Source organism: Scedosporium apiospermum, assembly GCF_000732125.1.
Source record: "Scedosporium apiospermum strain IHEM 14462 chromosome Unknown SEQ_SAPIO_0154, whole genome shotgun sequence".
In the NCBI taxonomy this organism is placed as follows: Eukaryota; Fungi; Ascomycota; class Sordariomycetes; order Microascales; family Microascaceae; genus Scedosporium; species Scedosporium apiospermum.
In genome coordinates this window covers 379,754-403,071 of record NW_015971855.1, presented here as the reverse complement: position 1 = coordinate 403,071, position 23,318 = coordinate 379,754, and the positions used below count along the sequence as shown (strand labels likewise).

Sequence of the window (23,318 nt, the reverse complement as noted above, 5' to 3'; positions counted from 1 at the left end):
GCATATCTATCCTTCCCCCATTTTTATCAATATCCAAGGTAGAGCCCCGCAACTCTAATCTCATCCCACTGGGGCGCCGATACAGCTTACAGCGACCTCTTCTTATTCTTCTTGCTCTTACAGTCAACCTTGAAAGGCGGATCGGCATTCTTGATCAACATCTCAAAGTACTCCTGGAACCACTCCCCCGCCTCCGGAGCAGGAACGTAACTCGAATTCGACGAGCAATTGACATCATACCTCACAGCCTCCTCATCCGAAGTTCCATCCGACTCCCCACCGGGCTTAACCCAGACGAAAGCATCGAGCAACTCGCTCCCGGTATCCGCCGAGGGGCGGATGCCGAAACCGGTGTCCTTTACGTTGCACCAGGCCGACCAGCTCTCGCGGCCGGCGGGCTGGGCGCCGGAGCGGCCCGTGTCGACGATGAAGTGGGTGGGAAAGTCGTTTTCTTCGAGGTAGGGGACGAGGGATTCGTGGAATTTGCTCTCGTCGGAGTTGGGGTTTTCGGTTGCGTATGCGGGGGGTTCAGTGGCGTTGTACTGGGGGCGATTTCCATGTTAGAAACTTGAAATTGCTTGTTTTCTTTTTGAGGGGAAGGTACACGTACAGCATTGAAGTTGGAGACGTTAGTAACGAGACCACGAACAGCTCCAGGCTTCCCGGCCTCCTTGTACACGGCGCCGAAGACTTGGGCCGTGGTGTTGAGGTTACCCGGCCAGCCGAGCCAACCGGCGTGGCCAGCGTCGAGATAAAGAGCGACGTTGTCATGGTTCAAGGTTTCGAGGGCGTAGACGGTGCTCTGGTGGTAGGCATCGGCCGCGTTTGCGCATTTCTCTACTCCGTCTAGGTTCGTGACCAAATTGGCAAGGCCATCGGGTTCTGCTTGAAGTGTTAGACGTGACTCTTTTTTAGTGAGGCCGGAAAAGCAAAGGGGGAAGCTAACCATAGACGAAAATGATGCGGACATCATCATACTCCTTGACAAGCTCCGCAACGGGATCGATGTATTCGGTGCGATACCTCTCAAGGCCGTCCTCGTCGAGGTGGAGCTCTCCGTCAGAAGCCTTGGCGGAACAATCTCTATCGGGGAAGTTGTATAGGACGAAGAGGCCGGCGTAGGGCGGGTCAGCTCCGGCGTTGTTAGCTTCGCGGATCTCGGCGAGGGTGGCGCTCATGAGATCAATCTTGGCGATTTTGTCGCTGATGTCGGATTGACGTTAGTGGAAGCCTTTCAGTGCAGAGGATTCCGCCGCGAGTGGAGGAGCTTATAGATTGTAACTTACAGCCATTGGAACGAGGGTGTCTCGGCGACTAGCTTGGCCTTTTCAGCGAGGGAGCCGGACATCTGGGGAATGGCAAGCTCGTAGATCTCGTCCCTGTAGAACGGGTTCACGTACATGGCCACGCCGTCGAAGGGGTTGTCGTCGTAGGCGGCGGCCCTTTTGGCCCTGGTGGGGCTTGAGAGGGCGGAGGTGCCCAGGGCCGCGAGGGCGACCAGGACCTTCTTGAGAGACATCATAAAGTAGGCTCAACTAGACGAGGACGTGAGATCTTGGCTTGTGTGAACTTCACGAGATGGAAAGAGTATTCGATTTATACAAGTAACCACCGGGCAGGATGGCTTTTCTATTTATCTACTCGTTTTGTTCTTTTCGTTGTTTTCTTTCCCGCTTCAAGGGATTCGACTCAGACCTCTTTCGTGACGGAAAGAATACTCATCTCTTCCGCCGAGGAAGAGGAATTTGGTACGGAACCAACTAACTTGGAGAATGATTTAAATGAAGCCAAGCAATAACAGAAGGCTTGGCTGTGCTCTCCAAATTCTTCTTGATTTTAAGCCATATTATGGAAGGAACGATGAAGATCTACGCTTTTCCCTTGCAGACGGCCGTCAGGAAGGAGGAAATTATTCAAAGAATATATAATTGAGAATTAGCTGGTGTCGGGGTCTATATCTCAGAGCTCATATAAAGGAATTCAGGAGCCATCGTTATCTACTTGACGATCTTGTCCTCCTAGATTATCGCGTCAAGAGCGCGTGCCACGCTCTCTATTCAGGAATGTGGTCTGGAGGAATGATGCATATTCTTGGCTGATTAGACACCGGCGGGAAGAGCACGGAAGAATGAGCTCCGGAATACCGGGAGAAGGCGTGCACTCCGGGTCCAAATTGGGGGCAATTTTTTGTGGAGAAATGTGGAGAAATTCAGTTCCGGCCGGCTTACAGTGGGTGTATGGGTCTTGGTGCGTAGGACTGGCCAAGACCCGTGATATCACGACATCGAGGAACAGCATGAAGAGAGTAATAAAAAATGAGCGGAGAGCTGCCCATTTGTTGCCACGGGAAGATAAAAAGGGCGCCTACATCCCACCCGGTTGAAAGGTTTGCACCGGATCGATGCCTTTCCTGTCAAGTCTACAAGGGAGTTGAGCGGATCCGCTCTGCCATAATTGCTTGTATGGAGGTTATTATGAGCTGGAGAGTGTTCATCAAAGTTCTTGGTCCAAGAGCTCACGTGATCGAAGATACCCCAAAGTTCCTCCCCTGTCTTCAAAAGTTCTAGAAATGGTTACATAATGTCGTGCTCCATCACTGGAAGAATCGGGCGCCACTTCCGCCGACCTTCCTATTCGGTAACCCTGTGGAGAGGCCCCAATCTCCGTCCTCACTTTGACTAAGATGATATCAATGCTCACATGGCATTCACATATATGCAACGTGTGATGTTGAGGAGAGAGAAAGAAAAAAAAAAAATCTTCTTTTTGTTTGTGACTTTGTGACGCCAAGCGTCATTAGGTCTCGGAGCTTCTCTGGCTAGCTGCCTCGGCATTCTCTTAGGAGGCACTTTGTCTTCCAACCTGATGTTTTAGCTTGCGCATTCGGTCAATCTTGGTGGCGACGTTCTCACTCTCACCCGGCTCAGAGACGATTATGCAAAGTTAGGGAGAAATAAAACTCTGCGCCAAAAAAAAAAAAAAAAAAGAGAGAAAATAGGGAGATGGGCCGAAGTGGGCTTCGGGACGATTGAGGCACACTATCCACACTATTTTGGTTCCTTGGGATTGGGTGCGAGGTGTTGTCAGATGTAGCGCGACGGCCTGGACCGTGGCACGATCAGGCTCTCTTTGCCAACTGGCTAGCTAGGCAACTCTTGATACTTGAAACATTTCAGGACATATCCGCACCATGCTGGTGGCACACCTGCTAGGCAGGTTCACGACACGAGGACTTGCGAAAGCAGTGGCGTCTGCACCCACGCTGAAGGAGGAAGCCGCATTTCCCTATCGGTTGTCCATTGCGAGATGCCTTCGATACAGATCAGTCGCGTGCTGCAATTGTAGCTTGCTGGGTTGCTTGGCTTACTTACTGAGGGACGGCTAAAATAGCGGCGCTGGGCCTGGAATATATGGTCTGATTAAACGTGCCAACCATTGCTGGAACTTTTGACGGGATCTTTTTCAAGCTGTCAGGTGTTTTACGCTAGTGTAGACTACTTCGCGCACTCGGAGCTTGTGCATACGTCAAAATTGATCGGGGCAATTGATCGATTCTGCTTAGTTTCTCTGCTAATATTAGCAAAATCTAAACTCTTCTCATCATCTGGCAAGTTAGAACCCGACCTTAAAAGTAAAGTTGGGCTAGGAGACTTCTGGTTTGTCTGGTTTGTCAGGGGTACGATTGAGTGCCCGTTTCAGTCGTCATTGTGGCATTGTTCCCACCCAGAGCCCCTCAATCCTGAGGCCCCATAGGCCCTCAAATACCCAAAAGTCCCCCGAAACGGACGAACTTTTGGGTTTTATCTTGCAGAGCGGGGGTTCAAAATCGAGATTCCCCCCTCCCCCAAAGCTCCAACACGCCAATTGAACCAGGACAGCTGGGCGGACCTAATCCCGTGCGGAACCGATGCCAGCCATCGCCGACCAGATCAAAGAAGTTGTTTCGGTGTCGAGCTCTCGCTCGCTCGACACCACATGCACTGCCCTAGCTTCGCCTAACCTCGTCCACTCTACACCTGCAAACCCGCATATATTGTATTAACAAAGGTTCTTTTGTTTCCAATATTGCTCTTGCCAAGACCTTGGTCGTGCAAAAGGCTTGACCCTTAAAGCTAGCTCCCTCGATACTGCGGCACATGCTATGCTCGCATCAGGGTCCTTCTTCAAAGCTATGACGTCGCGGTTGTCCATGTTACCCTGACGGAATGACTCGAGTATCACAAGGCTGCAAATAATATGGGAACAGCCGTCCGTAGGCCGCGATGCAAGCTCGTTACCGAAACCATGATACCGGCTTCCGAAGAAGAACGATCCTCTCTATGTTTGAAGGCTGGGATGTGCATTCGAGTTGGATCAATGGCACGAAGAACCTCTTTCGAAACGGCTTCGTAACACACCGACACCGATCCGGTCAATACGACTGCAACCTGCCCTTGAAACCTCATCTTGCTAGCAGTGGGTCACGTTAAAAAAAGAACCATTGATATCATATCGTGTTCAAATCTCCATCCCATCTCCTGCGTCGAAGGCTGCGCATAGTGTACACCCACCCACTCCCCACATAGCACGTGTATATGGCACACATTTTTTATCCCCTTTCGAGTCTTCTCCCACTCGATGTGGGCACCCAATTCTTCTAGTAGATCCTTTGTTTGGCTTCCTGGAGCCGAAATTTCCGGCACAGACAGATAATTCCGCGCCAGGAAAGGTACATATTAGGATGCTTCCAGAAGATCTAAAACCACCACGTTGTGTAGAATGGCGGGGGCCTTTCATGATGGCTTCAGCCGATTCCACCCTTAGCTCTAAGATTGGAAAAAAATTTTACGAGACCACTCCCGGGGAGCATATATCGGCAATGTTTCTCGGCAGGAAGGATCTTTCTTGATTAGACCTTGGGAGAATTCCTCAGATTCTAGAAAGCCCGTCACATCTTGCTGCCGCGGTTGCCGAGGGGCGACATTTTCACTTACAGCCGTGGTTACGATTAGCCTCGAGACCTCGAACTAGGGCAATTGAGTTTTGACGTCGAGGGAGGGATCGCGGAAACGGGAAGGTCGAGAGAATCCCGACAGAATTAAGCTTGCATTTTGGGCCAGGCCTATCCTCCCTCTTTCCGTTTTTACTCGACGCTATTACCTATTTACACCACACTATACTCTGGTCGCCGAGCCTTCCCAAAAGGGGTAACGAAAAACATCCGCAAGAGAAACGGTTTGATCCAAAACAGCCCGATGCCGACGGTGCAACTACGGAGTATGTCTGCGTTTTGTGAACAGTCAGGATTACGAGAGCAGTGCCTGTTGTCATGGCGAAAAAAGGTAGGTGGGATCCGTCTGTGTGAGGATTGGAGCGTTGCATCCAACCTCCCTCAGTCCCTTTTGTTTTCCTCTTGCTATCAGATTCGGCAGGGAGGAAGGAGGAATGGATAATAGCTTGACATTGCGATGAGGAAACCGCAAAGCACCCAGCGTTTGTTGGCCATTGGTCTTCGTTTCCCAGTCCAAGACAGGAAAATGTAACCAAAGGCGGCGACAGTACCGGGACTAGCGTGGCAAGTTCGAGTGTGTGTGGTGGTATCAGCGAGGTGACACTTGGTGGGGGGCTAACAAAAATCCCCAGCTTTCGGGATCGGCAGGTTGGACGTCCGCTGCTGCCTTCTGCCCGAAGTAGTGGGCCAATCACAAGAGTCAAGGATCCCAATTAAAGGAAGGTGGCGGCATGTGGGTTTTCGCCGCCAAGGGTCAGCCGTCACTTCCTCGTACACAATGAAGCAGTCTGGAGCTCGTGCGGGAGGAAGTTGGTCCCGGCAGTACGCAGTAACTACATGCAATTACATGGATATGGCCCTCTTTGAAAGAAACCGTGCCCCGTCGCTATCTGCGGAGTACAAAGTATTAACGTCTCGATGGATGGGAAGCGGCACCCGGCACCCAGGGTTGGAGCACGACGTCGGCTCTGATAATGAGACAATGCGTACTTTCCCAATAGTAAGAAACAGGAGCAACAATATGATGCGACTACCTCGCAAATGAGGTGCCCCCGATGCAATTTACATTGTATTACAGGTACTCAGTGCCGATATGAGTGCGTGGGTACTCGGTACACTGCACACAATTAACATCCTCGCATGCCATTGTTTTTTGTATGGATGATGTAAGTGTTCCATGTACATCAGCTCAATGCTGCAGAATTGAGGTACAGGGTACAATCGATAGGTGCAAAAGGTGGTTTGATCTGGAGAATTCCTCGGCACTACTCTTGCTCTTACTCTTACTCTCTCACCCACGCTTTGCTTGAGGCACGCGAGAACGGAAATGTTTCTGCCCTCACGTCTTGTGATCGACAGTTCTGCTCCGGCAAGGTTCCGCTATCCATCACTTCAGAGAAGCGTATGTGATGGGGCAAAGCGTTCCCAACAGGTCTGCCAAGCTTATTTGAAGGATCCTTACCTCGTACTATCCCCAGATTTCTTGACATCACGATATCAAGAAACCCCCGCCTTCCCCCAATCGAAACACCCACCAACCATCTGGTGTTTTGCCTTTTCCGGGCAGACGATGGGGCGCTATAGCTGACCCATGCTCGCGGGGACGATCAAGCTGCCTTCCAATTTAGGCATGTTGACTCCGGGGGGCAGACGGCTAACACCATTCGTTATCGATCGTATCAAGCAAAGTGCGCATGTGCACTGCGCAGGACTCTAGCCGCTGGGTGCTTGGAGCTGTCAGAGCAATGAGGAATGAGCCCGCATTTGTTCTTCACTTCCTACCTGGTTCTGTTTTGTGACTTGTCGCCAGTGCATCCTCACGGCCTTGGACGCGGTCGTATTACCAGCTTCCGCATATGCTGCCAATTGCATGCCCACGTCGATACGACGATTACATCCAACATTGCTACTTGTACGACTTGTACAAAATGCATTGCAAATATCTAAAAATGGATTGCTTGAGGGCACACACCCACCACCGAATCTGGGAGTTTGGTCCACATCCTTGGGACCTTTTGGAAATAGCATAGACATTCTAGCGTCCCCTTGTCACTCTGAGGAAATCAACCCTTGGTCGCTGTGGGAAAGTTTCTCGCCATCGAATGGGCCTCTCCACACAGACGAGACCCTTTTCCCCCAGCTTTGCTCCATCCGCTCCATCGGGCCATGTTCGCCCTCACGGTTGCTCTTCTGGGCATTGGTGTCCGATACCCCCCTCTTCCTTCGTGCTTTAGTCGACGCCATTACACATTAATTGATGTTTTATTATGGTCATGGGATATGGCATGAGCAGTTTCGTGGCCGTGGGATAAGCCTTTAGGCCTCAACAAGCTACTAATTAGAATCGCGGTCGTGGCGATTTAGCGCCAAACCCTCCTTCCTGCCCCGGCTCCGCCGTGCCATCACCACTCACTAGCGGTGGTCGCCGGCTCCGTCTGCACTAGTGGTGTCGTTAGGTACTTGGTGTGCTAGTCCGAACCCCCCCGAGGAGGGCCTCCTCGGTTCCTCAACACGACACGAATCAGGATAATGTACCGATCCCGAAAGTGCAGGAGCCCGCATGGTACTTCACGCAATTGTCTTGTTTTCTATTGTGCCTGGCCCTCTTATCAAAATTATCGGCAAGGTCGCACGCGATATCGTATTACCAGAACCCCATATCGTCATTGCATGTCATGTCGTACTTCCCGCTTTAGCTCCATTGGCCGGTTATATAGTTTGACTTGATTCCCATTCTTCTCCTTCACAGACACACCCCAACACCCCAGGGATCAGTACGACTTTGCGTCCTCCACATACTCCATATACCCCACAGGACCAGGAGACTGGGAAGAATCTTTGTTCCCCTCCTCGTGCTTCATATATTAATTCCCCCTCCCCCCTCCTCCACTTCCCCCAAACTCTCTTATCTTGCCCAGGTGTCTCTGCTGCCCGAGCAAGTGGAAGAAGGAAAGTGCACTGCCAACCACACACTTCATCTCTTTGGTGTTCCGAGAGCCCAACAGACAGAAGAGTGAGCACAAAAGGGAGTTGACCATCAAACACCCAAACCGCCAGCCGCCATGAGTACTGGACTCAGCCAGGAGACGGCAGAAATTGCCAAGGCCCACGTGCCTTCGGCCACTATCCAAGGAACAGAGAAGGAGTTGCTCGCCGGACGCGGCTCCATCGATGTCTCCAAGAGCCATCACCCACCAGGGTACGTCTCCTCGTCGTCGGAGGAGTACGATGACAAGCCTACCGAGGAGGAGCTCCGCACCCTCCGCCGTGTGTCGGGTGACATGAACTGGTCTGTCTTTACCATTGCCTTTGCTGAGCTTTGCGAGCGTTTCTCCTACTACGGATCGTCCGTACTCTACACCAACTTCGTGCAGAGGCCGCTCCCCGAGGGCTCTACAACTGGCGCCAGCCATGGCACGACGGCTAGGATTCCCGGTGCGCTGGGAATGGGCCAGAAGGCTTCCCAGGGTATCGTGCTCTTCAACCAGTTCTTTGCCTACCTCATGCCTCTTGTTGGGTAAGTGTCGAAAGACAAACCTTCTGTGTAATATAGACCTAGACTAACACGGACTCCAAAAACAGTGCCTGGATCGCCGATGCCAAACTTGGTCGATACGTCACCGTCCACATCGCCATTGCCATTTCCACGATTGCCCACGTCATCTTGACTGCGGCGTCCGCTCCCAGTGTTATCACGAAGCCTCATTCGGCTTTCGGCGCCTTCATCATCGGTCTTCTTACCCTTTGCGTTGGTACTGGCTTCTTCAAGGCCAACATCTCGCCCATGCTTGCTGAGCAAAACACCGATACCCGGCTTCGCGTCGAGGTCCGCAAGGGAGAGCGTGTCATTGTTGATCCTGCCGTTACCAACTCCCGTATCTTCCTCTACTTCTACTTCGCCATCAATGTCGGTTCTACCATCGGCCAGATTGCCATGGTGTGGGTTGAAAAGTACGTCGGCTTCTGGCTGGCTTTCCTGCTCCCCACAATCCTCTTCCTCGCCGCCCCCCTTGTGCTTTGGTCGCAGAAGAAGAAGTACAGGCTCACTCCCCCCACCGGATCCGTCCTGTCCAAGTTCCTGCGCATGTTCATTTACGTCATCGGGAAGTCTGGTTGGTTCAAGAAGTTGAACTGGAACGCTGCTCGCCCCTCCCAGGTCCCTCCCGCGGAGCGCCCTTCGTGGATGACTTACGATGACGCTTGGGTCGACGAAGTCCGACGTGGCCTCCTTGCCTGCAAGGTCTTCATCTTCCTCCCCATTTTCCATCTTGCCTACAACCAGATGACCGGTAACCTCACCTCTCAGGCCGCTACCATGGAGCTCCACGGTGTGCCCAACGATATTATCCAGAACCTTAACCCCATCTCCATTGTCATCATGGTCCCCATTCTCGATCGCTTGGTCTACCCCGGTCTCCGCAAGATTGGCATCCACCTTACCCCCATCAAGCGCATGACCATCGGTTTCTTCTTCGGAGCCTTCTCTATGGTTGCTGCCTGCGTCATGCAGTACTACATTTACCAGAAGTCTCCCTGCGGCGATCACGCCAACGGTGAGGGATGCGACCCCGCGCCCATCAATGTGTGGGCCCAGTGTCTCCCTTACATCCTCATCGGTATCTCCGAGCTCTTCACCAACGTCACCAGCTACGAGTACGCCTTCTCCAAGGCCCCCGAGAACATGAAGTCCCTCGTCATGTCCGTCAACCTCTTCACCAGCGCCTTCGCCGCCGCCGTCGGTCAGGCCTTCACTCCCCTTTCCGATGATCCCCTTCTCATATGGAACTACGGTGTCATTGCCGTCATTGCCTTTGTCGGCGGTATCGCGTTCTGGTTCTGCTTCCACCACTACGATGAGCGTGAGGATCATCTCAACTCGCTCAAGAAGTCCAAATACTTGGGCAAGAACGCCCCCAACGCTATTGGTGCCGAGGCCGACGATGCGGCGAACGACAAGGTGGCCGCTAAGGCTTAAGCGAAGCTGTGGTGGGTTTCTATGCATGCAGGAAAAAAAAAAAAAAAAAAACTGCATCGCTGTTGATTACTGTTGAGCATATATATCAATGTTAGTTTAACGTGCGGGAGGCGTGGGCTATGACTGTGCTTTGGGTTTCGCTGGCAACTTAGGACATGCCCATTTTGTGATGTGATTTTACGTCTTGTTTATACGATACCTCTCAATTCATTGGATTAAGAAGATTTTTGAAACAACCTGAATGATGGGCATTTGTGTTTGTGAACGATAACAACCGTGGGCGATGGATATCAGGGACAGCATGTTACATCAATTGTTTGACGATCGGGTCGGAGTGCGATTCCTCCGCTTACCTCGATAACCCTCCCACCATCCTCGACAAAGGGACCATTACCATCAGGCTTTGATTGTACACACCTTCCCCATTTTGCGCAAAGTTGCTTTCCACCTTTTTCGATGAGCTCATTGGGGGGAAACTAATCGGCAGCGTGCGATTGGACAAAGAAACCACGGGAGTTTACCCTGTTTCGCCAAGGGAGATTAAAAGAAAATCTCCATACCGTTTCGGTTATGGCGTTCGGATCCGGCCCGGAGCTTGGCAGATCGGTGGAGTTTGTGTTTGATCTCTTGGCGGCAGGATTTTGGGTTTTGGGTCTTGACATGTCGGTGGAGGTTGGAGCGTAGAGACACGGGGGATACATCATTATCATTTTAAGGCTCCATCACCAACTAGAAATTATGAATTATGGACAGAAGGTCAATAGAATTTCATCATCAGTACAAAGTAAAAAGTAAGAGTTCTCTATTTCTAAAAGATCGCGACCTGAATCGTCCCTATATTTTCAGCCCGCAGCGTTCCTAAAGCGTTCCACAAGCCCTAAAATACGCCTTGCTCTCGGGTCTACCAACATGACCTGCCCCACAAGGCTGCCCCTCAGCACTTCTTCCAGTTCACCCTACCATGCCAGCTGATGTGCCCTCGGCTACCCCGGCTCTTCGGAGGCGCGGGACGATGTGCACCGCCCCCGAGGGTGTTTGCAAACGGCACATTTCAAGGCGTAGATGTTGTATACCAGTTGTCGCCTCACTCGACAAATGGCTTTCGGATACCGTGCAGTTCTTCGCTGCTTTCTCGAGGATACGAGGCTCGCCTGCTGTATGACCCTCAGCCTCCCGCCCCCAACGCCCGTGCCAGCTATGTTGGTGAGGGCGGAATTCACAGCGGGGCTGTGTGCTGATTCTGCTCATAACAAAGAAGGTGTTTAATGCAGATTACTAGGGGCCTTTTCCCAGCTGCCTAGTCGTAGCAAGCAAGCCACAGCACCTTGTTTCTAGACCAGGCTCTGGCTGTGATATTCATTTTCATGGCTCGGCCGGAGAAATCGACTGTCCTTGACCCCCGCGACCGATGGGAAACCAATCTCTATTGTCGGCATGATATCCGCAACACCAGCGTCGCATCCCCATCCGGCGGGATCCAGTGGCCACCCAGGCGATGAACTTGATGTCTCCAAAATGTCCCAGTCTTCGGCGAGCCAGCATACTACCGACTACGAGGAACAGCTAGTAAGAGGGCTAGCACTCCATCCACCCCGCAGATACTGGGCGCGGACTCTAGCTTTGATCCTTGTTCCCCTCTCAATGACAGCATATTACATTACTATCTGGGAACTTTTCATGCACCCAGTTGGAAGTGACCCTGTCGTCAATTATAGCCACTTCTCGGGGTCCTTGATCTTCTATTCCTGGTTCATAATCGGTGTTTTCGGCATTTCCTGGTCGGAGTACGGACTCGCCGGTGTCGAGGTGGCGATGCTTGAATCGCCTTTCTGGGGAGTCCCTAGCCTGAAAGCGCACCTAACACACGCCAATGCTTCCTGGAGTGGTGCAGGAGGATGGCTGAAAGCCGTACTTTACTATAGAGTCCACAATCTATGGCTCTTGCTTGCTTTCCTGAGCATGCTTCCATTCGCGGCGTTACCAATCTCCGGACTTAATTTCGAGATAACCGACGGATACATTTACTCGCCAACTGCTCCAACTGTGATAGGTCGAAACCAGGATACGTTCGATGAGAGAGGCAGGGAGTATTTCAATACTACTGCGAAGTTCGCATGGGAGACTGGTTTCCCTCCGATGGTGCCTGGCTTCGGGATAGCGTATACTCCCGAGGCCGTTGACCGCACGCTCCACTTGGGCCTTGCGCAGACCCCCAATACTCTACCAGTAACCGAGTCCATCCCAGAGCTATTCCTCGCTCCTCAAGCTAGAACACCTGTTTCTGGTAAAGCCTGGGGACTCCGTGTCAGGTACAATTGCTCAATGGTTCGAGAGGCGTCCGAGTTCACTGTACTGACTGAAAAGAGATCGTCAGTATGGGATTGGAGGACTGATGGCTGCGAAGGAAGCGACTATAAGTCATGTGTCAACCTTGCTACTCCGTCGCAATCGGGAATTCCCATATGGAAGAACAGTCTGAACAGTCTTGAGTGGAGAGGACGCGGCAGGCTCTCGGCATATTTTGAGATATTTTGAGATTGGGGTGACCGACCCCACAAATGGTAAATATGACGCCGCATACGATGGGACCGAGCCAGATTTTGTTTCTAGCGGCACCACTAACGCAACCATCTTCGAATACGCACTATGGCAAATCCGTTTACTTGATAGATGGGATCCCACGTCCGGCACCTATACGGATAGCACTACCTTCAACACTAGCCTCGAACCTGTTGTTAAGGGAATTGGCTCTCCTATAGAGACAAAGAACGGAAGATCTGTACTTAATCGTATATTCTTCGAAATTCGAAGAGACAATTTGACAAGCCTTTTGGGCCTCTTCCAGTGGGACTACGAAAACCGCCCTTATGTGTTGGAATCTTCTGGTCCCATTGGTGTTTGATGTGTCTCTTCTTCAAGTCTCAGCACGGTGAGACTTGATGGAATAAAGTCGGTATTCAGCAACTTCGAGAGAGCCAATGCGTTATCGAAATACGGAGCGACTCCTCGCTACGGTTTAACTGCTCGAAGGGATCCTCATGCATAGCCAAATTTCGTCACTCTTCCAACCCAGCGGTTCCTACACTCGGGAATCATACTCGGGTTATTTCCAGCCACAAGATTTGAAGAATTCAATAATGCTTGCCTATGCTTTAGATGCACTGCAGCTCATGTATGACGGCACATACAGCTTCCAGTGCGAGTGGTCAAATCCAAATATGACGTCTTCAAGGCCGGGTTCTGTATTAGCCATGGGCCCTGTTCCGGGAGCTTTACCCTTGGCACTGTTCGCGGTTTGGGCTTTATGTTGTACAATCGTCGGCATTGCCTATGGGTTCCGCAAAAGGTCATCAAGTCGATTGGATGGTTGGCTCATGGTGAGACAAAAGTCTAAAAGTACAGCGCGCGGATCGCTTTATGATCAAGATCTACCTGAGATTCCTACTACGGCCTTCACGACCAGGTCAAACTCTTGAAGCCCTACGCTGCTTCCGTCTTCCATGAGTTGGCTGCTGTTCACGATACACCGATCAATACTATCAGTTTCGGCGTCGAGATTATTCTCGCCTCCATGCTCTAGCCCAGAGTAGAGCGCCGGGAAGATGCATAGCCTGATTTCCGACTGGTTTTCAGCTGTTCCCCGCTTGAGCAACCCGAGACTTCCCCTACTATACTTGGACATAACCTCCTCGGTCACACCATCCCCATCTCGAGTCATTGACTCGGGATCAAACAAATCGCCTGGCTTGTAAAACACTAACTTGTACCTAGTCTTGGATAGGAGCAACTTAGACTTTAGCTTTAACGCGAGTTCGAAGGCTGGGACGAATATTTCGCCACTCAAGATGTCCTGAACCGGAGCAGGGTCGCGCTCGACTGGTGGCACGCTGCCGGTGCCGAGCTTTCGCGCTATCGGATTGTCCTGCCGCATGCAGTTACTTAATTCTTTACAAAATCGATCCGTGAAATCCTTGACGGCCTTTACGAGAAAGTCAGACTCGAAGTACGGCTCCGATATGAGCGACTGGTGAGCGAGTAGGTCTGTCTGGGAAAGAACTTCGGGTCCATCTAAAACAGAAGCGCTGTTAGCACGCCTGCTGCGTAAACCGGCCCATGCGACGATGACGACGACGACGAGTACCTTTTGTAAGAATAACTCTTCTGTATTGATCTAACAGAGCAGATTCTCTGGATATGAAATGAGGAAAGGAAGATTCAAAGACATATTCGCATATTGCAGCGGCTGTAAGCGCTCGCAGGATCTCGGTTTCCGAACCGCCTTTGGCCAAGTTCGAGGCGATGAGCTTGCTCATGGAGCAGCCGGCTATCCGCCGAGCCCAAGCGTCGATGGTTGTCCCGTCACGTCTCGAAGTATCTCCGGCGTCAGCAAACATCGGAACTCCAAGGTCAATCGAGAAGCAAGCATCCCGTATCTCGCTCTTGATTAAATCAACCTCCTCTCGAATTGTGTTTAGCGATGGCTTAAGAGAGTCTGTCTCTAACTTTGCGATCGCCTGTCGCTGGCGTTGAATTTTCGACATTTGACGTCTGAGCGACTCGAGTTCATAACGGAGAACGTGCTGCATGGCCGGGTCATCTCTGTGGTCAGATGCTGCCGTGATGCTGTGGCGGACTACATCGCATTCGTCTTGGGCTGCGGAAAGCCGGTTTGAGAGCGTAAAAACGTAGTCCTTGTGTTCTAAGCATTCTCTTTGGATGTCTTCGAGTTCCTTTATTTTCCTGGCCAGCTCTGTCTCTAGTCCTGTTATTCGAGTCTCTAATTCGAGCATCGAATCGGCCGTTTGAGAAGCTGCATCCGTATAAGAAGAAGACCTGGCAGGTTGTTGGGCACGGTCTACCTGGCCCGGAAGCCTGGGGTGCCGCCTAGGCTCTCGTTCGATGACGGATGATACTTCCCTAGCTAGACTATTGCTTCGCTTCGTTTTCCTCGATGGATTGGCAGGGCGGATTTTTCGGACCTTCCGCCTTTGCAGCTGTCGAGTTTGTAAGTTTCTGCCCGGCCTACGGTGGGAGGTGTGCTGAGATATACTGGGCGAGGGACACACCCTTTCACACACAGTTTCTTCGTCCCCGGAATCACTCGGAATGCTAAATACATCCCTTGATCTCGACCTCGCGCGACTTCGTAATGTCGCCGTTTCCGAAAGTTGCCTTCGGTCTGGTCCACTCGGCGACCGCGAGGATAACAAAGAGGTAGAGGATAACGAAGGCGGCGAGGATATCGAAGGGATGGTGGAAGCACTCCTAAGCCGGAACCGCCTTGAAGGGGATCCTATCTGTTCCTTGGCCTGGCGAATAGCCGCGCGGTCCTCATCGGTGTAGCCATGGAGGGTCTTGGAACCGCCGTCGTAAAGATCTCTCAACGTATTCAACTCAATACTCCCCCAGAGATTCCATTCCCTCGTCAGCTTCCTCTTGATCCGTGCGAGGTTGTGATATCTCCCTGTCGTCTTGGAGAGATGGTCCACGACCGATTTTTCAAAGTCTAATTTGTGTTCGAGGCAATAGTCGAGCCAAGCGAGGAGCTCAAAGACCTCAGACGGCTCCCAATTGTGTTGTTGGTGGTCGTTCTGCCCTTTGGACCTAGAAGGCATGTTGCTTTAATTTTTTTTTTTTTTTTTTTTTTTTTTCAGCCTCTTTCCAAATGATGGGAGCAAAGAGATTCGAGCCCTCCTTCGTATAAGTTTCCGTCACGCCCTAGTACGTTAGGCCAACGGGGGTTTGAGCGAAATCCTGGTGCCAAAATGAAGGGATGAACGAAACGAACGAAAGTAGGAAACCCAACTCTTTCGCGCATCATTGTTGTCCAACTTTTATCAGAGGTCAAGTCTGATTTCGCCAACACGAAGTGCACCGCCCTCAACCCCCTTGTTGGTTCGCCCAGATGTGCCTGCAGTTTCGCGTGACAGCCTGCTCGACATCGGAAACGTGCTTCATTGGTCGGGAAGTTGCCTGCTGTCCTCCGGATAACACGCGGAATCGCCGTCGAGTACGGAAGCCTGCTGCAAAATTTCCATTTTGGAACCAACATGCATAAAACCAGTCTTCGTTGGCTGTTGGTAGCAACGCCACAGCCGTTTCATAATGGAGGGAGACCAGACTCGTGACCCTTGTTCGGTGACGAACGGTAGAATCGGGGACGGAGGATAAGATATAAAAGTCTCGAGATAAATCGGCATTGTATTGTTGTAAGATGCAACTAGCTCCACCGAAGACTTCCATTCTTCACGTCGATTAGACCTACCAGAAAACCGGATATGAGTTTTTCGAGGGCGTCAACGGTTACTTTGGGGGGCGAGCAGCGTTTCGTCACTCGCCAATCGATCGGCCGAGAGAATGGCGCTCACACACGCACACCCGAGCAGGTCCCAATGGATCTTCTACCGGACAGAGAGCCCGACACTCCATTCAGACGGCTTATTATTGCCGTCGACTTTGGGACGACCTACTCTGCGATATCTTACGTGGCACTAGAGAGCGGAGAGTCTATAGAAGATATAAATCTCGACCGGGTACGCTCGATACAGAATTTCCCCGATGACTGGAACATGGGTGTCGCGGGTGACCACATGAAGAGCGAGGTTCCTACTGAGGTTATGTACCCTCTGGATCGGCACTTTCGCGATAAGGAAGACTTGGAGCCTGACGAGGACCCGGGCGAGGACGACGGGGAGCGTAATGTCGACGATGGAGTACAGGCCGATATAGACATGGAGGGGGTTAGCTTTGACGGAGACAATGATGATGATGATGATATATTCGGTCGTAACGCGCACGAAGACTCGGTTAACGAAATGACCATTGACACGCCAAATTCATTCCGCTGGGGTTACGCCGTGCACGAAGCCCGGAGACTGCCTGCTGCGCATACCGACCCGAAGAACGAAGCATTGTCCCGCTTCAAACTGCTGCTCGACAACAGTCCGCTGACAGACCGTGTCCGACAGGAACTTAGGGATCCTCTGGAGCAGTTGCGTAAAAGACACATCATAAAGAATGACCTAGATGTCATCGTCGACTTTCTTACGTGTCTCCTAAGACACACCAGAACTGAGCTCGAGGCGGCCGGATTCGACGATAGTTACCAGATGGAGATAGTTCTCTGTGTACCCACTATCTGGACTCAAAAGGCCTGTCGGGACATGCAAACGGCCATGGCCAAGGCAATGCAGAGAGCAAGATTTGTCGGCGTTGACGTGCAAAATAATAGCATCGAGAATTTGTTTATAGTATCTGAGCCGGAGGCAGCGGCAGCATACGTCCTGAAAAATGACGAGCATATATCGGTAAGGAAATGTGCCTTGCTGTTTAGAGTGAGAGACTTGGGCGACTGATGGAACAAAATAACAATAGCCGGGGGATACTTTTGTTCTTCTAGATGCTGGTGAGTGCTATTGAACCGCTGGGGGGAGGGGGCGCGAGAAAGGTTACTGACTTGTAGTTATCTAGGTGGCGGAACGGTCGACGCGAACACTTACACCGTCAACTCGACAATCCCGCTCCGTCTCGAGCGAGAAGTGGCTACGCCCGGTGGTGCGCATACCCAAACCAAGCTGCCCTGCCCAATCAATCAATCTACTTGGGACTCGGATAGACAAGCGCGCTGACCAGGCCACAGGGGGTCTTTACGGATCAAGCTATGTGAATGAGAAGTTTCGCACCTGGCTCACGGATAAGCTCAAAACCGAGACGTACCTTGAAGACGGGACGAATACGATCAAAGGACACGTTGAGAGAGCGATAATCAACGAGTTTGAGTACCGGACGAAGCGTTCATTCGATCTATTTCGGGTGAACAGGGTCTATAGCTTTCACGTTTCGAATCTCCGTGACGATCCAGCTAAAGGCTTTAGGGGAAGCTGCGTTCAAGTATCCCCGTACGTTTCTAAACACGTCAATATAATGCTAGAAGACTCCCTGACTCGAAGGCTGATTTTTTCGCCCCTCTTTTTTAGGGAGAAAATGACGAGTTTCTTCGAATCCTGCCTCAAGGGCATCGCCAGTATCATGGAGGACCAAATAAGCGCGGCTAGGGCGCAAGGGACTAGGGTCCAGGTTTGTCAACTTGACTCCCGCAGTTTCGTGTCGAAATTCCTCAGTCAGCCACGTTGCTAACTGTACTTTTTCATATAGAAAGTCCTTCTCATCGGAGGCTTTGCCGCGTCCGTCTCTCTGCAAAAATACCTCCGCCATAAACTGTCGCAATACTGCAAGCGACATGGGTGCAATATCTCACTGGTTGTACCAGGGAACACGTTTGTTTTGCCCAATATACCCGATGTAAGCTCAGAAGCACTACTGACGAAGCGACTGGCTTGCAGGGCTACGGCCGTTGCATCTGGTGCCGTTTTGCGCGCCATCAACAAAGAAGGCGGACCGCGAAGAATTGCGAAATCCAGCTACGGTATCCTCAGAACTGAGCCTTTCCGGGAGTTCCCCGAACATGCCGGCCTCAAACCGTCTTATGACCCGGATGACGGCCTACCATACGTGGTGAATACTATCGACTGGGTGCTGAAACTGGTGAGTTACGAAGGCTCACACACCCGATCTACGACAGCAACTCCTGCGTGATGAAACTAACGATAGCGATACGGTCGCATCCAAAAAGGGCCAAGAAGTTGATCCCGTATGGACGTGTCCCCCAATCCCGTGTAGTCACACGTTTGCATGCTCCGCCCGCTCTTTTCGATGCAGGGAAGTGCTTTATGTTTCGGACACTTCGACAGCGTCCCACTATCAGCTGAAGCACATAAACAATCGCGGTATGTATCTTTTTCAGGGCTTTGCGCATCAAAAGGCACAGCTCTACTAATTCTCGTCCGCTGTCTCGCAATTAGGTGCCGAGAAAGTTGGCGAGATCGTCGTGGACTTCACCTTCCTTCGCGAACATGGTTTGATTCACCCGATAAACGGGTCAGTAAACGACCGGGGCAAACGTGTGGGGAGACGGCATTACCGGGTGAACTACCTCTTGACCATCGAGGTGGTGGACCGTGATTTGCGGTGTGAGTTTATTTCCCGAGGTCGTCTAGAAGAACCGTGATGGGCGATGGGCGGAGCGGAGACTAACTTTCCAAAACCAGGTTATGCTGTTTACGATGGCAGGATAATGGAGAGATGTAGAATCAATATCGCCTCTGCGTTTATCCAGGGATAAAAATAGGAGAGCGCAACTTATCGTGGATAACTCCAGCCGTATCCGCGTATCCAGCGGACCAAACATGTCCAGCAATTAAGTCCATAAATGGTTAGTTATCATAGAAGAGCTAGGTAACCCTCTCCTAGTAAAACTGATGTCCAAGCGCCAGTCCTTTGCTAAGCTGAGTCGAGTCTTGATAACGTCAACCAAGCTACATTGAGAGCTTGCGACTTTGGCAGGCGCGACTGGGTGAGTGCCTGGGTGCCTGAGTGCCCCTCCTCGAAGTCGAGGAACTTTGAATGTTCATGCGATTTTTTTGGCGGGGTAGAAAAATTGATTGAATGCGACGCGGGGCAATGCGCGAGATACAAGGTACCAAGATACAAAGTACTCTCATCTGCATCGCCACCTTTTTCGCCGGCTGAGTCAACACCAACGTCCGTCTCAGTATCACAGCCGAGCCACGCGAGCCGAGCTGGCCAAGGCAGCATTTCACATTATCGGGCAGAGCAGAGACGATCAGATATTTATAATATGTGAACGGAGCTCAAGAGCTAGCCCACGACTTGGTCCATTTCCACCAATTTTCATCGACTTTCATTAAACGACAACATCACCTACCCCCCTCTATATTCACTCGTCCCACCATGGCTGCCATAGACCAAAAGACAGAAGAGTTGCTTCGGCGGCCAATCTACGGTATTCGTGTCTTCCTTGATAAACAGGTCTAAGAGATATTCTAACAATTGCGTTTCAGTCTACGATATTGCGCCGGAGGTCCTTAATTCTATTACCTTGAAGAATACCTCGGACACATCACTAACCCACGAGGATGAGGACGAATCCCAAAGCCGGAGAAGTGTATCGCCCTCATCGTCTAGCGATTCTCTCGTGGGGTCGCAGTCGTGCTCTCTTTGCGCTCTCTCATTCTCATCACTAGAAGAGCAGAGGAGCCACCTAAAATCCGATTTCCACAACTATAATCTCAAACAGAAGCTTCGCGGGAGGAAACCCGTCTCGGAGGATGAGTTCGAGAGGTTAATAGCGGGTAAGTCGGAGAAAGCGCAAAGATAATATGTCCAAGGAGTCTACGGCTAACAGATGTGCGTGGATTAGACCTTGATGAGAGCTTGTCTGGGTCGGATTCGTCTGAGAGTGACGAGGAAGATGAGAGTGATAGTAAAGACTCGATGCTTTCCGCGCTCCTGAGAAAGCAAGCTACACTCGCCGAGAAAAATCGGCCAAAGAATGGTGACGGATCCAACGATGAAGAAGAGTTTGGGAAAAAGACCCGGGGAGTTGCTCCCTTGTTGTGGTTTAGCTCCCCTCTATTACCGAAGAACAACTACTTCGGTCTCTACAGAGCTCTCTTCACCAACGAGGAGCTGAAAGACGAATCGGCCGTCGTCGAGATCATCAAGAAGAAACAGTTAGAGCCGCTATCGATCCCAAAGGCGGCAAAGGATGGAACCCTACCTCAGGTTGCCTACAAGGGCCCGCACATCTTCCTCTGCATGATAGGAGGCGGCCATTTCGCCGCCATGGTGGTCTCTCTTGCTCCGAGGAAAGGAGCCAGCGGCGGTCCTCTGAACCGCGAGGCGACAGTCCTTGCCCACAAGACATTCCATAGGTATACTACGAGACGGAAACAGGGAGGCTCGCAGTCTGCCAACGACAACGCCAAGGGCACGGCGCACTCGGCTGGTTCCTCGCTTCGGCGTGCGAACGAGAAGAAGTTGACCGAGGAGGTGCGCGCCTTACTCCAGGACTGGAAGGGGTTGTTGGACACGTCAGATTTCTTGTTCATCCGAGCCACTGGTGTCACGAATAGGAGGACCCTCTTCGGCCCTTACGAGGGACAGGTGCTCAAGGCGAACGATCCGAGGATTCGAGGATTCCCCTTCACTACGAGGCGGGCGACGCAAAAGGAGCTGATGCGGTCGTTCGTGGAACTTACGAGATTCAAGGTGAAGGAGATCATTCCCGTAGAGGAGACGGCGAAATCACAGCAGGCGACGCAGGAGAAGGCCGCTGCTCCCAAACCATCCAAGCCAGCTCTTTCCGAAGAGGAAGAAACGGCCCTCTTACACACGTCTCAACTGCAGGCGATGATTAGGAGATCAAAGCTGCCTGCGCTCCTCGGGTATCTCAAGACCAACAAGCTCAGCCCCGATTTCGTCTTCCAGCCTCCGGAGCAGAATCATCATGCCCCTACCCCGCTTCACCTCTCGGCCTCGCAAAATGCCGCCGTTCTCGTGACGGGACTCCTGTGCAAGGCCGGTGCGGACCCGACATCGAAGAACAAAGAGGGCAAGACGGCGTTCGAACTCGCGGGGGATCGAGCCACGCGCGACGCGTTCCGGGTGGCGAGATCGGAGCTCGGAGAGAAGAAGTGGGATTGGGAGGCGGCGAAGGTCCCCGCGGCGCTGACGAAGGCGGAGGCGGAGAAGAGGGGTGAGAGGGAAAGGGAAGAGAGCGAGAGGCGGGAGAGCGAAAGGAGGAAGGCAGAGGAGGAGAGGTTACGGACGCAAGATGGAGCCGACGATAGGAGTAAGAAAAAGAAGGGTGTGTTGGCTTCTGCGGGGGCGATGAAGACGCCTCAGGAGAGGAGGGAGGAGGAGGCGAGGGGGTTGTCGCCTGAGATGAGGATGAGGTTGGAGAGGGAGAGGAGGGCGAGGGCGGCGGAGGAGAGGCTTAGGAGATTGCAGGGGAAGTAACGGGTCAGCGGGATAGTTTACCTCGTGGGACGAGATGGATCACATCTCGAGCAAGTAGGTCAGTGGAATGAGAGTTTGGATGCAGTTCTCACAAGTTTTGAGGTGTGTCTCTATGCTTTTACGAACTCGAACTCTCCCATCAGCGGGTGGTGGATTCGCCCTGAGATCTCCACCAGGAATAATTGCTTCATTCTTGCAGTGTTCTCTTCACCTTCGACCCATCAGCCCCGGCCCGTGGCGTTATGACGACCTCGTATTTACTCTCCGGGACGGTCTTGGTCCATTCTCTCATTCCCCAGTTTTCAATGCCAATTCCCATCGCAATTCTCCAGGTTGCACGCACGGAGTTACACACGGGAGAGCAAAGCAAACTGCCCTCCCTCCCCCCCCCGCCCCCTTTTTTTCTTCAGGCACTCAGGCACTCAGGCACTCAGGCACTCATGTGCGGAGGGTAGGAAAAGAGACAAATGAGCCAAACCAAAGCCCATTCCGTCTCTCGATCGAACGAGGGAGGGTTTCCCGCAAGGCCCCGGATAAAGGGGTAAGACTGGTCAACTACGAGGTCGTGCTGCTTGGTGCAACTCTCACCAGCGAAGTGGGCCTGCGGTGGACCGGGGGCCACGGACGAAAACCTGCGTAGGCAGGCTTGGAATATTGACGCCAAGGGGAGAGGTTCCCTGCACGAAGTAAACAGCAGGAAGTCCGGTGTAGCTTCTTCTGTTTATTAATACCCATGAAAGGGTTGTAGCGAGAAGAGATGAATGGGAGGCTGTTGGTTGATCTTAAAATGGGCGGTATACCTCGGCATATATTGATATATCATATTGATTCGGATATGTCGTGCCGTTAATATTGGCACACCGGGTTCCGACCTACTGAGTACTACCAGGCTATGATGATGGAAATCAACATCTTTTCGGGATCATGTATCTTTCTATCGATGTGCTGGGGTTCGAAGGGACCAGGATGAGAAAGGAAAATACTGGTTAACACGCCGACGTTTGATAGAAAGAAGCCTGTTTACAAGGAGTGCACGCATCGCTTGGGTTCTGTAGGAAGCGAGTGAAGCGAGAGGGTGTGTTGGGAAGGAAATGAAATGACTACGGAACCGGCGCAGACATTTTTGTTTTCAAGAACAAAGAATGCTTTCGCGTTCGACAGATTTGCCGTGGACGGAATAAGGGCGAGCCATTGTTCAAGGCCATTCATTACCTGGGCTTCCTCCGTAGAACCTCCCCACACACGCTTGTCAAGGAGTTTACACTATAACGCCATCAAGTTTGTTCCTGCAGGACCGTCAAGGTTCGAATTTGAAGTCGTACTCGTACCTGGCAGACTTGCAGGGTGGTCCGAGGACCGTAGTACTAGTATTGTACGAAGTAGGGCGATGGACAGGACGGGCTAGGCTAGCACCTTTGTCGAATAACCCGAGGAGAATAGTGTAGAGGTGATGGACCCATTGATAGATCAACC

At 51.8% G+C, this 23,318-nt stretch overlaps 5 protein-coding genes across 5 annotated transcripts; 3 read left to right on the top strand and 2 right to left on the bottom strand.

Annotated features, from left to right (window-relative positions):
* Positions 1 to 86: 86 nt before the first annotated feature.
* SAPIO_CDS9912 (Exoglucanase-6A) lies at positions 87 to 1,519 on the bottom strand (the record flags this gene model as incomplete). The annotated part of the gene is made up of 4 exons (XM_016791196.1): positions 87 to 542; positions 611 to 882; positions 947 to 1,203; positions 1,287 to 1,519. 4 exons carry the CDS (start codon positions 1,517 to 1,519, stop codon positions 87 to 89), a joined length of 1,218 nt encoding a protein of 405 aa, XP_016639040.1.
* Positions 1,520 to 8,052: 6,533 nt separating this feature from the next.
* SAPIO_CDS9911 (putative peptide transporter ptr2) lies at positions 8,053 to 9,965 on the top strand (the record flags this gene model as incomplete). The annotated part of the gene is made up of 2 exons (XM_016791195.1): positions 8,053 to 8,507; positions 8,573 to 9,965. The coding sequence occupies 2 exons, from the start codon at positions 8,053 to 8,055 to the stop codon at positions 9,963 to 9,965; spliced, it is 1,848 nt and encodes a 615-aa protein (XP_016639039.1).
* Positions 9,966 to 13,110: 3,145 nt separating this feature from the next.
* SAPIO_CDS9910 (uncharacterized protein) lies at positions 13,111 to 15,580 on the bottom strand (the record flags this gene model as incomplete). The annotated part of the gene is made up of 4 exons (XM_016791194.1): positions 13,111 to 13,293; positions 13,411 to 14,033; positions 14,242 to 14,959; positions 15,044 to 15,580. 4 exons carry the CDS (start codon positions 15,578 to 15,580, stop codon positions 13,111 to 13,113), a joined length of 2,061 nt encoding a protein of 686 aa, XP_016639038.1.
* Positions 15,581 to 16,357: 777 nt separating this feature from the next.
* On the top strand, positions 16,358 to 19,146 carry SAPIO_CDS9909 (uncharacterized protein; the record flags this gene model as incomplete). The annotated part of the gene is made up of 9 exons (XM_016791193.1): positions 16,358 to 17,272; positions 17,340 to 17,370; positions 17,436 to 17,519; positions 17,581 to 17,863; positions 17,942 to 18,041; positions 18,120 to 18,509; positions 18,730 to 18,751; positions 18,827 to 18,994; positions 19,073 to 19,146. 9 exons carry the CDS (start codon positions 16,358 to 16,360, stop codon positions 19,144 to 19,146), a joined length of 2,067 nt encoding a protein of 688 aa, XP_016639037.1.
* Positions 19,147 to 19,775: 629 nt separating this feature from the next.
* Positions 19,776 to 21,845, top strand: SAPIO_CDS9908 (uncharacterized protein; the record flags this gene model as incomplete). The annotated part of the gene is made up of 3 exons (XM_016791192.1): positions 19,776 to 19,833; positions 19,886 to 20,176; positions 20,245 to 21,845. 3 exons carry the CDS (start codon positions 19,776 to 19,778, stop codon positions 21,843 to 21,845), a joined length of 1,950 nt encoding a protein of 649 aa, XP_016639036.1.
* Positions 21,846 to 23,318: the final 1,473 nt, after the last annotated feature.